Source organism: Stenella coeruleoalba (assembly GCF_951394435.1).
Source record: "Stenella coeruleoalba genome assembly, chromosome: 19".
Classification (NCBI taxonomy): domain Eukaryota; kingdom Metazoa; phylum Chordata; class Mammalia; order Artiodactyla; family Delphinidae; genus Stenella; species Stenella coeruleoalba.
In genome coordinates, this window is record NC_137165.1 from 49,720,094 (window position 1) to 49,735,630 (window position 15,537).

Consider the following 15,537-nt stretch of genomic DNA (forward strand, 5'->3'; position numbering starts at 1 on the left):
CGCCCAGGTTGCACAGCTTCTTCCTGCACAAGATCCTGTTTGCATCGCCGGGCGGGCTTGTTGGGCAGGGGCACTGGTGCCAGGATGCCCTCCGATGCCCTGCCAGGGCCCCGCCCCAGCCTGCTGGTGACCCCGGGTGTGAGCCCCTGTCGGCTGCATCCGCACCAGGCAGGCCGGCTGGGGCACTGGGAATACCAGGGGGCGTGGCTGTCTCGCTCAGAGCCAGGCTCACTGCCTGGGCTGGGCGGAGCCCCTCGGAGGGCCTGGTTGCCCCCACTGGAACCGTAGGCCAGTGGGGGCTGGGCCGGCTGTTCTGTGTCCTCATGTGGTACCGTGGTGCCGTGGGCTTCGGTGTGAGCCACAGGAGCAGATCCTCAGGGCCTCAGAGCCTGTGGCCGGCCCTGGACTAGGTGCGGTACGAGGTGGGGGCACGCAGGCGGCTGCCAGGCGCTCAGAACAGCAGTTTGGCTGTACTTGGGGTGGGTGACCCCGTGGGGGTATTCGAGGCTACTCGGCCACGGCGGGGATCTGAGAGCTCCCCTCCTTCCACAGGGGAACATGTTGGGGGCCAGGAAGGGTGCTGGGCCCTGGTGGTAGGTGGGCACAGGGTGGACGAGCGGACAGGGTCCTGGCCTGTGTGTTCCTGAGTAGCAGGGGTGGGGCCGGGTTCCCCCTGACTTCCGACAGTAGGATGGAACGTCCAGTGAACCTCAAGGGCCAGACGGGGCTGTAGCAGGGAGGCAGTTGGTGTTCTGGCCTCGGAGCCCACGGCCCCCGGCAGAGATGCTGGTCGAGGAGTGGGCTCCCCATGGTGTCTGGCCGCGATGGGGGGTCGTCCAGGACCCTCACTGTTGTGGAAGTGGCCTTTGTTCCAGGAGGGTTTGGGCAGCGCCCCAAGGGAGTGGGTGAAGGATGAGGCTATGGGCGTCTGGTGCAGATTGGAAAGGGGCTCTTGGGGGGAGCAGTGAGCCAGCCAGGGGCGCATTGGGGGTGCCCGCCCATGGGGGCCGGCAGGGTTGGCACACCCCTGACCCGGTCTCCACAGGTGTCAGACCGCTTGCTTAACATCTTTTTAAGTTGAGGTGAAATTCATATAACGTGAATTTAACCCCTTTAAAGTGTGCGGGTCAGTAGCATTTAGTACGTTCACAGCGGTGTGCGGCTACCACCTCTCTAGTTCCAGAGCCTTTTCATCACCCCAAAAAGAAGCCCTGTGCCACTGCAGTACCCGTCCCGGGCCCTGTCCCCTGGACCCGCCTGTTCTGCACACTCCATAGGGATGGACCACGCAGTGCCGTGGAGGGGCCGTCGGACTCGCCCACGGCTTCTCCACCAGCTGCGCGGGGGCTCCTTTTTCTTCTACATCCTCACCAACACTGTTATTTTCTGCTTTAAAGATCATGGCCGTCCTAGTGGCTCAGATGGCTCCCTTACTCTTCAGAGTGGCTGCTGAGCCAGGCGGCAGCACGCGGCCCCTCCCAGCAGACTGGGAGACCGAGGCACTGGGCCTTGAGGCTGGAGGGGGCTGACTGGAAATGCTTCCTGAGTGCTGTGTGTCTCAGGCTGCTGGGGATGTTGGGACGGGGCCTGGCCGAGGGGCCAGCGAGGATGAAGGTGCAGTGGGGGAATGGCCAGCAGTGGGCAGGCAGGCAGGTAGAGGGCTCGGAGGGGGCTCATGGGTGGCGCTTTTGGAAGATGGCTTCAGTCCCAGGTGAGGAACCGCCTGGAAACCACAGACCCCCGAGGAGGTTGGGTAGGGTCTGGGCCATGGGGTGGAGCTCAGTGGCCTCAGCAGGGCTGGATGTGGGGAGGGGGCAAGAGGAATCCAGAGGCAGTTGGGGTCTCCCACTTGGGGAGGGGGTGGGAGGGACCCAGGGAGCGGGTTTGCCTTGAGGGGGACAGGGACTCCATGCTGGCTTTGGTTTGAGATGCTCCAGGACACCCAAGGGAAGGGCCAGGGCCAGGTGGATATCGGGGTCTGGGGCCCCAGAAGAAGCTGGGGACCAGGGTGGGAGCTGGGGCCCTGACGGGGTCAGGAGGGGATGTAGGCCAAGCCTGGGTCCACTTGGGAGGAGGATGGCGTCTAGCCCAGGACAGTGAAGGGGGCGGCTGAGGAGGTGGAGGGTGCAGGGGCCACCCCGGGACCCAGAGTGAGGCACAACCTGCTTTCCTTCCTGCACTCTGGCCGCGAGACGTGGCTCCACTGACCTGAGGATGGCTGGAGTCACTGACCCTTCTCTTCGCCGATCCAGGCCACCTCCACCTTCCACCTCTGTGTCCCCATTGTTTCCCTGGGGAAACCTTACGGACCTCCAGCCATGTGGCTCCCCCAGGTGGGGTTTGAGTGTGGGGTGGGGGGCAGACAGAGACCTGTGGAGACCCAGGACCCTGTGACGCCAGGACAGGATCTGGGCTCCATTCTGTTTACGGTGAGACCGTGGGGGTCTTTAAAGACGAGAGGGATGGGGTTAGGCGTGGGTGATAATTAAATAAAATGATACACATCTGACTCTCGACGTAGTACATGCTTATTGTAGAAAATATGAAAACTGCAGACGAGAAGGTATTAACTACCCAGAATTCTACCACCCAAGACAATCACTGTTCACATTTTGAGATATTTTCTTTCAGTTAGTTTTTTTTTTTTTTTTTTTGACATGGTTGTGATCAGGATTTATAAACAATTCTATGTCCTGCCTCTTGTTCTCAAATTTACTGAGGCATAATAGAAATAGACTAAACTGAGCATGTTTAAAGTGTTGGCTTTGATGGGTTTGGTGTACGGATATGTCAGAACTCATGAAGGGTATATATTTGGGAGACCCCATGAACCCTTGACTCCGTGGTCAGATAACAAGCATTTGCTTTGAGCCCAACCGTTTCCTTGTGTATCCACTTTTTAAAATTCGCATAAAGTTGATATTTCCTCATTTATTTAAAACATCTTCTTAAATTCACTCTCTGTGGCTTCTTTTGCAAATGTACTGTTGTTTTTACGGAATCTTTTTATTGTGACTATTTAGGCTGGTTTTTACTCTTATAAACACCACTGCAGGGAACATCCCTGTGTGAAGCGATTCCTGCCTGTGATGTTAACTTGGTCCTTCCTTTGTTTTTAGTCTGGATTTGTGTGCCATCCAGGCTGCTCTCTCGTTTAAACTCCCAGACCTGGAATCACTAGGCCTGGGAGTTGGCAGGTCTCCCAGGCCCTGCATGCATGTCTCCAAATCGCTTTCCAGAGGCTGCTCCAACTTACGCCCACCAGAGCGCCTGGGCAGCTGGTCCTGGTGTGTGGGCTTCGGCCAGACACCAGCTTCTAAGAATTCACGTGGTCGAGAAGCTGACATCGGGTGTGACATTTCGTTTCTTTTATTATGGACGAGGCTGCACATTTTCCTGTGGGCTGGTCAAATTGCATTTCCTTGTTTGTGGGCTGACTGTGTGGTGTTTGCTTGTTTCTGTTTTGGGGTCTTAATGTATTTTTTTAGTTTTTGCTGATTGTGTGCTCCCAAAAGTAGTCACATCAGTCCTTGACAAATTTTCTGTCAATCATTCGTCCTGGTTTGTTGTTTCCTTTTAATTTGGGGCTTTTATGGAACATATGTTTCTATGTGGCCAAACCCATTGATCTTTCATGATTCCTTCCGTTGCTTTTAGCTTAAAAATCCCTCTCCATTGAGAAGCCTGATATTTATCTATTTTCTTCTCAGATGCTATAATTTGACTCACTGATGTCGATCTGAAGTTATCCTGGTGTGTGGTCTGAGGCAAGACCACACGGGGCCGGGCATTCTGTGCAGGGTCTTCCGCTGAGGCCAGGCCTGGCTCTGGGCTGTGATTTCGCTCTTTACCTGTTGGCCCATCTCTGCCGCAGAACCATATGGTTTTAATGATGGTAGCTTTTGGACATGTTAAGAGTTAGAAAGGCAAGATCCCTCTCTCTGCACTTTTTCTAGTTTCTCTTGTTTAGAGCTTCATCCACTACAAGGCCATGGGTCTTGTTGATGGGTGCCTGGGAGGGGGTGAGGGAGGTGGGGTGACCCAAGTCGTGTGACAGCCCCCTGATGGACACCACTCACCTGACCTCACCCCCACTCATTGGTGGAACAAGTCACTCCTTTTACAAGAAGCCCAGCCTGGTACCTGGTTCTGTTCAGAACTGCTCCCTCCCCTCCTCACAGCTCCCCCCACAAATGGTCCATCCCCCTCCTCCCACCAGCCCCTCGGAGCCCTCCCTGGAGACGGACCGAGGCCAGGACCAGAGAGCACCAGCACTGAGGGTGGTTCACCAGAGGGATCTGCTGGGTACTGATGTCCACCCCCTTTGGGGAGCATAGGATCCGTGTCACCCCTCCCGTGTCACCTGCAGGGCCAGGCCCCCCAAAAACGGAGCCCCTTGTGAAGGGCCCTGAGACCTCCAGGGTGGGCCATGGGGGGATCTGTCCCCAAGGGACACCCAGGTCCTGGCCCTGCAGCCTCCACCCCAGCTTAAACCAGCTTCCCTCCCCCCTCCTCTTCCATGTCCATCCACTGAGGGCCATGGGTGGTGTGGCTCGTGCCCAGACCCTGACGCTGGACCCCACTCCTGCCCCCTGCTTACCCGCCCTCCCAGTGGGATCAGGCTGGTCCTGGAGAACTGGATAGGACCTGTCATGTGGCGGGTGTTACAGTCGTGTACTCGGGGGACAGGGTGGGGGCAGAGTCCCAGAGCCAGCACCTGGCAGGTTTTATGGGGGACTGTGGGATGTCCAGGAGGCAAGGAGGGCTTGGGGACATGGGACTCTAGCCTTGTGGGGTCTGGAAGGAGGGTCTTCTGGCCCACCTGTCTCCCTTGGGTTCCCTACCCCAGTTGCAGGTCCCTGAGGTGATCTGGGGGACAGCAGAGAAGGTGTGGGAGGGGGGAATCCTCAAAGAATGTGTTGAACTTGAAAACGAAGCAGGAAAAGCAGGAAGGGAGAAGGGGGAGGAAGGAGGGGGAGGGGGAGGGGAGGGAAAGGAGGGGTGGGGACCCATTGGTGGACCTGGTGTCCCTGCCTTGGGAGGTGGTGCCTGGCTGCAGCTGTGTGGGGGGCTGTCACCCTGAAATGACCTGCAGTTCAGACCCCCACATGTGCCTGGCCCAGTGGAGGTGGGGTGGGGCCAGAGAAGGGTGGTTCCAGGTGGGAAGCTGGGTGGTACGGGTGAGATCTGACCCATGAGGCTGGGGGGTGGGGGCGGGCTCTGTTTGCTCATCATGAACTGGAAAGGGGCCCCTCCTGGCGGAGAAAGCATCCACGGGAGACCCTCGGGACACAGCAGTGCCCGGTAAGCGTGAGTTACTCTTCCTAAACGTGGCCATGCAGTTTTACCGAACGCTGTGCCTCCTTGGAAATGGCTGGGCCTTGCCCAGCAGTGCTCATCAGGCCACCGGGCTGGCCAGGAAGGCAGGGTCCCGTTCAAGCAGCAGAATTGGGCCGATGGAGGCCATAGGCCTGCTGGGTCAGGGGGAAGCTGGTCGTCTCTGTCTTGTTTTCTCTGTTGCTTCTGCAGGTGGATAGAATTATTTTAAGAAGTATCTAACGAAACAGGGTCCACCATCAATCATCCCCACAGGAGGGCGCCGCAGAGGCGGGACCTCAGACAGAGGAGCGGCCAGGAACGCGGGGTGGTTCTGGTCTACCTGCTGCTCTGGCTCAGATGCTGCGTGGGTTTTGGGGTGTTGTAGGGGCTGGTGGGTGTCAGAGGTGAGCTGCTGAGCATTTGTTACCCTGGGGTGTGAATACTCCTGGGTGTCAGGGAAGATGGGACAGGCGCCTCTTGGCTCCGCACACACCACCTTTGTTGTGATGGTCGATGGTTAACAGGTGTTTGTATTGTATGACCATGTCGGCTTTTACAACCTGCGTTTTCGCATAAGGGAGCTGGACTCTCAGTCCTTTCCTGTGTGAATTCATCTGATTAAAGCAGAGCCTTAATCACGACAAAAAAGAGCTCCTCTTACACCAGAAACGTGACCCCTGCTGGTGGAGGTGGGGGTGGGCTGGCCGCTGCTCTCAGGGAGCACCACCCCAGGGACCCCCCACCCCCACCCCGTGAGGTTTCCTTCCAGAATCCCCGGCCCAGCCCCTGCCTCTTCCAGCCCCGTAGGCTGTGGGCCCGTTGAGGGGTCTGGGCCCAGGGTTTGCCCTGTGTGCTCTCAGCCACCCACGGGCGCTGCTTCTCCCTGTGATGTCACCACCCTGTTCCCAGTGTCCTGGCTCCCTGGCCCCAGTTCTGCCCACAGAGCGGGCATGGGGCACTGGGGAGGGCAGGGAGGGGTCCTGGCCGGGGGCCCCAGACTCCTGTCTGTTACTTCCTCACCCCAGCCCTTTGGGTGAAGACAGGCAGGCTATGTGCCTGCCAGGTGACCCTGGCTGTGGGTGCCCCCGGTTGTGGGTGCCCCCCACGGCGAAAGGGGCCTTGGGGAGTGAGCGCTGCAACGGTGGAGGGCTGTGTGCCGACGCCCACGGTCACTTGGCAGGAACCTAGCCCACGGCTGAGATGCCGCCCATCCCCCTCCCAGTGAAGGACCACTTTGGCCACCTGCCCCTGCTTAAGGAGGCTCTGATGGGGGCCACCTGCCCCTGCTTAAGGAGCCTCTGATGGGGGCCACCTGCCCCTGCTTAAAGCAGTTCATATTGAGGCCACTTGCCCCGCCCAGGGCGGCTCGGATGGAGGAAGCTTGCAGAGCGGCTCCGGGGACGCAGGCAGCTCGGCGTCCGGGACGAGGCTCCAGGGACTGAGGAGCTCACCTCGCTGTGGGGCACACGGGACACATGGGGAGTGAGCAGACCCTGGAGACCCTGGAAGGCAGGGTCTAGAGTTCAGAAGGAGGCGGGTGTGAGCTGAAGCAGTGGGAGCCTCACCCCACGCCGTGGAGGCCACACCGCATGAGTGCCCTGCCCCCGCCTTGATGCCCCCGAGGCTTGGACACGCCGGAGGAGGTCTGCACAGCCCCAGGGCAGACCTGGACGATGAAATGGACCCTAAGAGAGAACTTGCCAGCACTCAGCAGTCCTGCCTGCCCTGCCCCGTGTGTGGTGGGCCAGCCCTCCCCCATCCCAGCTGGACCGAGATTGGCGAAGTGGGGCCTGAAGGGGCTCTGGGATCTGGGTGCCCGCGGGGGCTATGTTTCCTGCGTGGAGGTGAGCGAGTGCAGGGGCGGGGGGCTCACTGAATGGGGTACAACCAAGGGCTCGGGCTGCAGGGCCACCCTTGGCCACTCCCAGGTGACTCCCGGTGGTGTGAACTTCACCTGGGTCTGTGGGTTATTTTTATAATCTTGGCGTGCCCTCTGGGCAGGAGTATGGGGGCAGAGAGGAGCAGGTGGTGAGCGGCCGCCCTGTGGCCTCGCTGCGGGGCCAGCCTCTGCCCCTGCTCCTCCTCTCCTCGCCCTCCGCTCAGCCAGCAGGAGGCCTGGAGCACCTTTTAGCCCACCCTTCACCCCTTACCTGGGGCTGAGCTGGAGTGGGAAAGGGCGGGGGGCGGGGTCTTGTGGTAGGGGGTCTGTGGTGTGTACCAGGCCTAGCTGACACCTTGGGTTGGTGTTCCTCTGTTGCACACTCGGTGTGGGGTGGCCCCATTTCCAGATGGGGAAGCTGAGGCTCAGGGTCCCACAGCTGGTGGAGCTTCCAGCCCAGCGAGGCCCTGAGCCCCCTCCCAGCCTGGCCTGGAGCTGCCCCAGCGCAGCCTGGGGAGGGTGAGCAGGTAGCTTCTTCCCACCATGACCAGGAGCCCCCTGGTACTGGCACATGGGCACAGAGACGTGCCAGCACTTGCCCGCCAGGTGCCCATCTCCTGTGGGGAGGACCATGGGGCCAGGCCCCACGGTGGTCGAGTGCCCCAGCGTGCAAGGGAGGCTTCTTGGCCGGGGGTTGGTCTTCCTCTGCTTAGCAGGCTCCCCTCACCTCTGGCCCCGGCACCCTCCCTTCCTGGAGCTGCACTGGGCAGCCCAGCCTGCGGCCCTTGACTATGACCTGACCTGGGAGCTGCTGCCCCCGCCAGGGCCCTCCGAGGCGGTGCCTGTCCATGCGTGGCCACTGTGCTCTGTGGGGCTGGGCAGTAGCTGTGGGTGCCGTGAGGGTCTGGCCTTCCCTTCTGCTTTGGGGGCAGGGTCTGGGGGCAGGGATGGAACCTCTGGTGACAGTGCTGCAGAAATGGGTCCCGGAGGCATTGGGTGGACAGAAACACCCGTGGAGACCTAGGGTCCCCCGAGTGGGGCCCAGGCCAGGCACGGCCAGCCAGCAGGGCAGTGCCTCAGGGGACCCTCCTGTCACAGGGTGTTAGCTGAGGCCATGTGCCACGATGCTGGTGGGTCCCAAGTGCAGTAGCCGCAAGCTTGGACCCCCGGGTGGCATGCACCCCTCTGAGCCAGCCACCAGCCGCACAAGCGGGGCGTTTGTTCCCCACATCCAGGGGCCTGGTGCCTGGTACCCAGCCCTGCAGCCCCCAGACCTTGGCTTCAGTTCTGGAGCCCCTCACGGTTACAGAAGGGGGCTGGCACGGTGATGTATGTGCTGGGCTTCATGGCCATGTCCAGGGGCTGGTGTTCTGATCCTTTCTCACCTGCCCAGAGTCTACAGGAAGGCTCTCCCCGCTGAACCCTTGGACATAAAACGGCCAGAGAGTGCCACCTGGTGGGCGGTGAGGAACACCCCCCCACCCCCACCCCGACCTGTGTCTCACTGCCAAGCTGCCCTCCCGCGGCCTGTGTAGTTGTCCCCCAGGCCAAGGGTAGAGCGGCAGGCGTCTGGGCTTGGGGTACGGTTGGAAGTGGGCCTTCCCGTGCTGGGCTCGCGTGGGGCTGACGGTCACGGTAGGGTGAGTGGCCACAGCGAGGTGAAGGGCTCGGAGTTTGGGAGCAAAGCCGTGGCTGGATGCTCTCTGCTGCAGAGGTGAACGGCCTGAGCCGTGCTGGGCTCGCGTGGGGCTGACGGTCACGGTAGGGTGAGTGGCCACAGAGAGGTGAAGGGCTCGGAGTTTGGGAGCAAAGCCGTGGCTGGATGCTCTGCTGCAGAGGTGAACGGCCTGAGGTTTGTTTGAATGGGTTTTTCATTTCTGAAACAAACAACAAAGCCATTTGCAACTTTTGTCTTCCCGGGCACTCGTGGTGTCGTTCTGGTGTGTGAGTGGCCTGGTACTGGGGGGATGGTTTCGGGGTCACCGCTGCCAGGCCCCCTCAGTGGACAGAGCATGGAAGGACATGTGTGCAGGTGCACGAGTACAGACACACAGGTCAGTGCCTGTCTGTGCACTATAGGTGTGCCAGGTGCCCATACCCTGGGGTCGTGCAGGCACCGCCACCCGCCGCGGGCACCTCCGGCTCTTCCCCGTCCTGCACTGGCTCCAGTATGTTGCTTATTTGCTCTGCGGAACCAAATACCCACCTGAGGCTGCTCTGCCCCCTCCTCGTGGCCCCACTGCCCCAGCGTCAAACCTGATGGGCCTCTGCACCCTTTGTGGTCCTGGCACTGTTCTCTTTCCTCCATCAGTGAACACAGGCTTATTGGTGTTTCCAGGCCCTGAGTGTTCCTCTAGCCCTTGACACAGAGAGCATCCCTGGGCTGTCACACCTCTCACTGAGGTTGTCAAAAGAATGAAACGAGGTGCTGACCCCTCTTGCCCTCTGGGAAGAGGTGGGGCGTGAATGGGACCCCATATGGGCCTCCCAGACTGTTAGTGGGCGCCGATCCTAAGGGCACGAGCGGGACCTTCCCCGTAGGCATCTTTGGTGGATGGTGGAGGAGCAGGGAGCCAGGAGTCAGGAGTGGGTCTACCCAGGCCCCCAGGCACCAGCCCTGTCGGTGTTTGGCTGCATCTATAACTTCCTTGAGCCTCAATTTTCTTACCTCTAAAGTGGGCACAATGATACCTCCTGAGCAGGCTTGTCGAGGGGACTGGAAGAGAGGGTATGTGTGTGTGCGTACATAGTGTGTGTGCCCCCGTGTGTGTGTTCGTTCACGCTGTGTTGATACAACAGGTGTCTCTGCCAGACACTGGTCTGTTTCAGGAGTTCACGGCCAGCAGGGCCCAGGCTGTAGGCGCCGGCCTGCGGGCTCAGAGAAGGGCTCCGGGAGCCAGAGCTGGAGGTGCTGAGGGCGTTGGTGGCTCCCTCCTGGGGGTGGCCAGGGTGCAGTGAGTGAGTGATGCCCATGTGTGGGCAGGGGGTGAGCGGCCCCTGTGCGGCCTTGGGATCTGGGGGTGACACTGGAGGGGACAGGTCCATCTGACACCGAGGGGCTGTTGGAACCCTCCTTCTCCCACCAGGATCATCCTCTGACCGTGGCGGGCAGGGCAGGGGCTCCCTGGGGACCGAGAGCAGTCGCCTAGCTTCTGACACGGACCTCCGTGTCCTCGTCTGCAGAGTGGTTCTGAGGGTGACACTCCTGTCACCTGCTGTAGTCTCGGGGAGGGGGGCAGGGTTTCAACTGTTCCAGCATTGGTGGGGCTCCAGAAACTGACATGTTTCGTAGATTTGAAAATTCAAGTCCACAGCCTCGCAGCCGCTTCTGCCTCTGCCCATCTGTTTGGTCTTCTCCCCATCCCCGCAGATCCACCTTCAGGGACGTGGGCATTGGATGGTGGGGGAGGCCCACGCGGGGCCCCACCCGCCACCTTCCTCTGCTGCTGAGTCGAGCACATCATGCTGAGTGCCCACCCACCCTCAGCCCAGTTCTGTGACCAGGGCCCGCCAGGGGCTTGGGAGGGGACCCACAGGAGGGCCGCGCCCCAGGACTAGCATCAAGGAGGCTGAGGGCAGAGGCTGAGGCTGGGCCATCTGAGGTTATCCTGCCCGACAGCAGCCTGTGCGGCCCAGAGGGGCGGGTGGGTGATGGGCCTGGTGCCTGCTGCCTTCTTCCAGGCCCTGGGACCATCCAGGAGACGGAGATGCAGGAGTGCGCGTGCAGGCAGAGGTGGCGGGAGGGGAGCCTGCTGAACGCCCATGGGTTGCCATGGCAACAGCACATCCTTGGGGGCTTTCATGGCTTCTTGGGGGTGCGGCAGCCAGCGCTGCTCAGCAACCTGTGAGTACACGCTATTTGGGTGGGAGAGCCCAGTTGGGGGGGTGATGCTTACACAGTGGGTGGGCCCCCCACCCGAAACCTGGCCTGTGGAGGCCCCTGTGAAAGTATCTGCAGCCCCACGGGACTGGGGAATACAGCCAAAAGTTCCAGGGTCTCTTCCAAGGGCAGGCTGAGCTGGTTTCCCCTGCCATGGTGACCCTGCCCTCCTGGGCCCTCAGCCTCGCCTCTGTTCCCTGTGTGTGGGTATCTGGAATGAGCTCAGAAACTTGAGTAGGAGTCCAGGCCGCACTTGCCATTGTTCCAGCCTCTTGGGCTCACACTGCCTCCAGGAAGTCTTCCTAGATACCCCATTAACTGGTAGCTCTGGCTTCCCATGTGGGCGCAGAATGCCCAGGAGCAGAAGCACATCAGTCAGAGGTCAGCTGTGCCACCTCGGGCAGGCTTCTCACCCTCGCTGAGCCTCCATTTCCTCCTGTCCAGTGGAGACAGGCATGGCAGCCACCTCAGTGCCAATTAGGACCCGGTGAGGCGCTGCTGAGACCTGCTCTGACCTGAGGGACCAGTGATGGCAGGTGTGCTGGGTGGGATGATGGGGTCCTGAGGAATCAGCCATTGGGAGCTGGGGGGCTGGGGTACACAGTGGGCAGAGGAGCTGGGGACAGGCAGGAAGCCTCCAGGGTCCGAAGGGAGGACGGGCAGAAAGAAAGTCCTCGGGAAAGGGGCGTGCACTGGAGCCGGTATTGTGGGACAGGAGGGCAGGCTAGGGGTGGAACTGCCTGCCCAGCGTTTAGGGGACCCCGGCTGGCCCCACCACATTGTCCTGCGGGCACCAGATGGGCCAAGCTTCCCCAAAGCCCTGGCTCAGCGGGGGAGTGGGGGCAGCTTGGAGCCCTAATTTGGGGGCCATGCTTGTGTGTTGGAGGGCCACATTGTGCTGTCCTGGGCACCACAGTTACCCCATCACAGTTACCCCACCCTCATGAGGGTGAGCCATGAGGGGCTCACATGGACCAGGTGCTGCAGAACGAGGCACCCTGCTGTCCTCAAGACAGAAACAGCACCGGGGGTCCCTTGGTGGGCGTTCAGTAAGAGGGTGACTTGGAAACGCCAGACTGCATGGAGGAACTCTGCTGCCTCACCTTCTTGGGGACGGTGACATCCCTGTCCTCAGAGGTTGGACAGGTCCCGGCCCTGACCCCCAGCTGCCTGGAGCCTGGCATGTGGCCAGCAGCCAGGTCCTCAGTCTCTCCCGCTTAGCGGGGCCCTGGTCCGTCTCCCAGCAGCCCCCTTCCCGGGTCTCACAGCCTTTACCAGTGCCATGCCATAGCTATGGCAACGATGGCAGCCCCCGGGGCCCACTCCACAGGGGTGAGTGGGCTGGCCAGTCTGAGAGAGACGTGGGAGAGGGTCCCCATAGCCCCAAGACGCTGAGCTCATGAGGGATGTCCACAGCCCCCCAGAAGTGGGAGCTGAGCAGGCCTCGCCAGCTCAGCCAGCCCCTTGTCCCTTGGCAAGGCCAGTGTGGCACCCAGGGGCCGGCCATGGACTGCAGGCTTGGGCCACCGTGGCCAACCCGTGTGTCCACCGGCCCTGGGCCGGCGGCTGTGCCTCCGAGTGTGGGGTCTTGGAGCAAGGGTAAGGGTGCTGAGGCTCAGACCGCAATGAATCGGGGGGCCTCGGAGCCCGGCGTGGGGATCCGGCTGGCCCCGGAGTGTGCCTGGGGGACTGGGTGCAGATGGGGGCCGGGTCGCAGAGCTGCCCTGTAACTCTCTCTCCCTCGGCAGACGGCGCCCCGCTCAGCGAGCTCTCCTGGTCGTCCTCCCTGTCTGTGGTGGCCGTGTCCTTCTCCGGGCTCTTCACCGTCATTGCCCTCATGCTGGCCTGCCTGTGCTGTAAGAAGGGCGGCATCGGGTTCAAGGTGAGGGCTGGGGGTCGGGGGAGGCTGTGGACGAGATCCTGAGGGCTGGCCCTCTGGTGTCCACTCGGCACTGGGCTTCCTTCCCTCCTAGGGCCCTCTGGGGACTATAGAGGCCAGGACCCCACAGCCCTTCCTCTGGGGGCAGCCGATGGGAGAGGCCTAGGGGCTGTCAGGGACCCCTCCCACTGCCTCCCCCATTTTGGGTCCCCCTGTTGGGGAGGCATGGCCTCACGCTGTCATGTCCCAGCTCAGGGTCAGGCCTCTGTGTGCGGTGCACCCCGGGACGGTGAGGATGGGCCTCAAGGGGGCCACGGGGGCTCCTGAGCCGCTGTGGGAGGGGTCTCTATGCCTAGGGGGTCCTTGAATCCCTGCTTGTTCGAATCAGCAAAGGGAAACCAAAGTTGCCCAGACACGCTTCTCGGCATCAGAAGCACCTCTCTGGCTGGGGTCACCTTACTTTGGGCGTCTTCTGCCCCACGAGGAAAGGACTGTGCGCCACGTGGGAATCAGGGCGGTAGGACAGCAGGAGTGATCATTACTGTTCATGCAGCATCAGCTAGAAGGCTGGGCCCGCCTTCTCTCTGGCCGCCCTGGCAGGGCTAAGCTCCCGGGGTCATCCTGGGCAGGATTCCAGGGCTGAGGTGCCCCTCCTAAGGATGGTGGCCCAGAGGCATCCCTGGGGTGCTGTTCCCCAATCCTAGAAGTGCCCACGGCTGCTCCCTACCTTTAGCTGCAGCTCTGAGCATGGAGGACCAGGAGAAAAAGCTGGGAACTGAGGGGCCCAACCAGAGCACCCCCCCAGCCCTGTGGGCTGAGTTCTGCCGACTTAGCACATAGCGCCGCCTGTGGTCATTCTCCCGCCCACTCAGCTGCCCTGCCCTTGGCTGGAGGTCAGATTCCCGGGCCTGGTGAGGTCAGGAGGGGAGGGGCTGTCCTGTGGCCCAGCACAGCAGCCTGCCACCCCAGTCATCTCCATACTAAGTGACCCACATTGCAGCCTGGTCACCCCCATTTTAGAGAAGCAGTGCCCTCCGCCTCCCCCTGCTGTGTCTCATCACAGGGGGGCCGGGGAGCTGGCATCTGCGCAGCACTTGCCTTTTACAAAGGTGTCTTTGCCACATTTCACGGCAGGGCCATCCAGAGCTGTCCGAGGGGTGGGCTGGTGGAGCTCAGGGCCTGGGCAGCAGGGCCATGGCCCTGGGAGCCTCGGCTCTGCATCCAAGCCCCTGCCTGGGTATCCGCATGCCTAGCCCTGTCTCCCTGGCCTGCAGGAACACAGTGGGCTGGGCCAGGCGATGCTGGCATTTTCCTGGAGGATCCTGGGGCCAGAGAAGCAAGCGGGAGGGGGAAGGGATGGGAAGGGGGAAGGGAAGGGGTATGGGAAGGGGAAGGGGAAAGGAAGGGGAGGGGAGGGGAAGGGGAGGGTGGAGGGGAGGGGAAGGAGGGAGGGGAAAGGGGGGGCCAGGGCTGGGCCTTGAGGCTATTGTATGTCAGCCCCTTCTCAGGATGCTGTGAGAACAAGGCCCCAAACAAGGGCCAGTGCGGCCCCCTCCTACCCGTGCCCTCCTCACCTCCTGGGAACATGGTGCCCGGAACATTCCAGCACCAGTGCGCCTCAGTGGGAGGGCCTGCCTGCATAGCAGGCTCCCGCCTGGGCTCTGGGGGGCCAGTGCTGGGCTCTCCCACCTGGAGCTGTGCTGGGAGAAGGGGCTGGGCAGTGATGCTCACACTGTCCTATCTGATCACCCGCTCTGCTGGCTCCATCCGGTGGGCCTCCAGGTGGCACCGTCAGGTAACAGGCTGGGGCCAGGGCCAGACCCCGAGGTGGGTGGGCGGGCGGGCGTCTGTGCCTCTGCGGAGCCGCAGCTGGGATTACAGGGCGAGGGGGTTGGTTCTGACAGCCCCGGGGCCCAAGGGTGGTCTCCCGGGCCCTGGAGAGGGGGAGTCCCTGCAGGCCTTGTCCCCAGTGGCTCTGTCATCTCTAGGTACAGGCCGGGACCGGCCCGCAAGGACACCCAGAGGGCTCTCAGCCTCCCTGTTGCAGCTGAGGAAATCGAGGCCTAGAGAAAGGAGTGTCCTCGGGTCACAGGGCCGGGCAGGGAACCTAGGCCTTGCGGCTCCTAGTCCAGCCGCCTGGCCACAGGGGCGGCCCCGCTGCAGCTGCTTGGAAGTCCCTCGACCTGTTTCCCCACCTGGCAGCGGTCTGTCCTGGTCAGGCAGGCAGGCCTGTGGCGCTAGTACTGTGGTTCTGCTTGTGGCCCAGGGCTCCTGGGAGACTTGGCCGTGGCTCAGGAATGTGAGGGGGCTTCCTCAGACAGACGAAGGGGCAGCTGAAGTTGAAAATAGCCGGGCCAGGTGGGGCCCAGCCCGGTGCCCAGGGCCAGGCTCTTAAGGAGCCCGGGGAGCGGACAGACGCCCGCCCTCCTGGGTCGAAGTCCGGGGGCCCTGCAGGCAGATGGCCGCGGTAGGTGGTGCTGCCAGCTACCACCTGCTTGGGGGTGAAGCCGGGGGGGGGCTCTCAGGAACGCTCCTTGTCTGGGAGGAGCAGGGGCGCTTAGTTTCTTGTCTGCTGGGTCA

General features: G+C 61.8%; 1 protein-coding gene across 2 annotated transcripts in view; it reads left to right on the forward strand.

The window, feature by feature from the left end:
- Positions 1-15,537, forward strand: part of AATK (apoptosis associated tyrosine kinase) — a 38,826-nt gene that overhangs the window by 9,568 nt on the left and 13,721 nt on the right. For both annotated transcript variants that reach the window (XM_079904454.1, XM_079904453.1), the window contains exon 2: positions 12,827-12,960. In XM_079904454.1, coding sequence (XP_079760580.1) covers positions 12,827-12,960 — 134 coding nt within the window. The remainder of the gene's footprint in view (positions 1-12,826; positions 12,961-15,537) is intronic.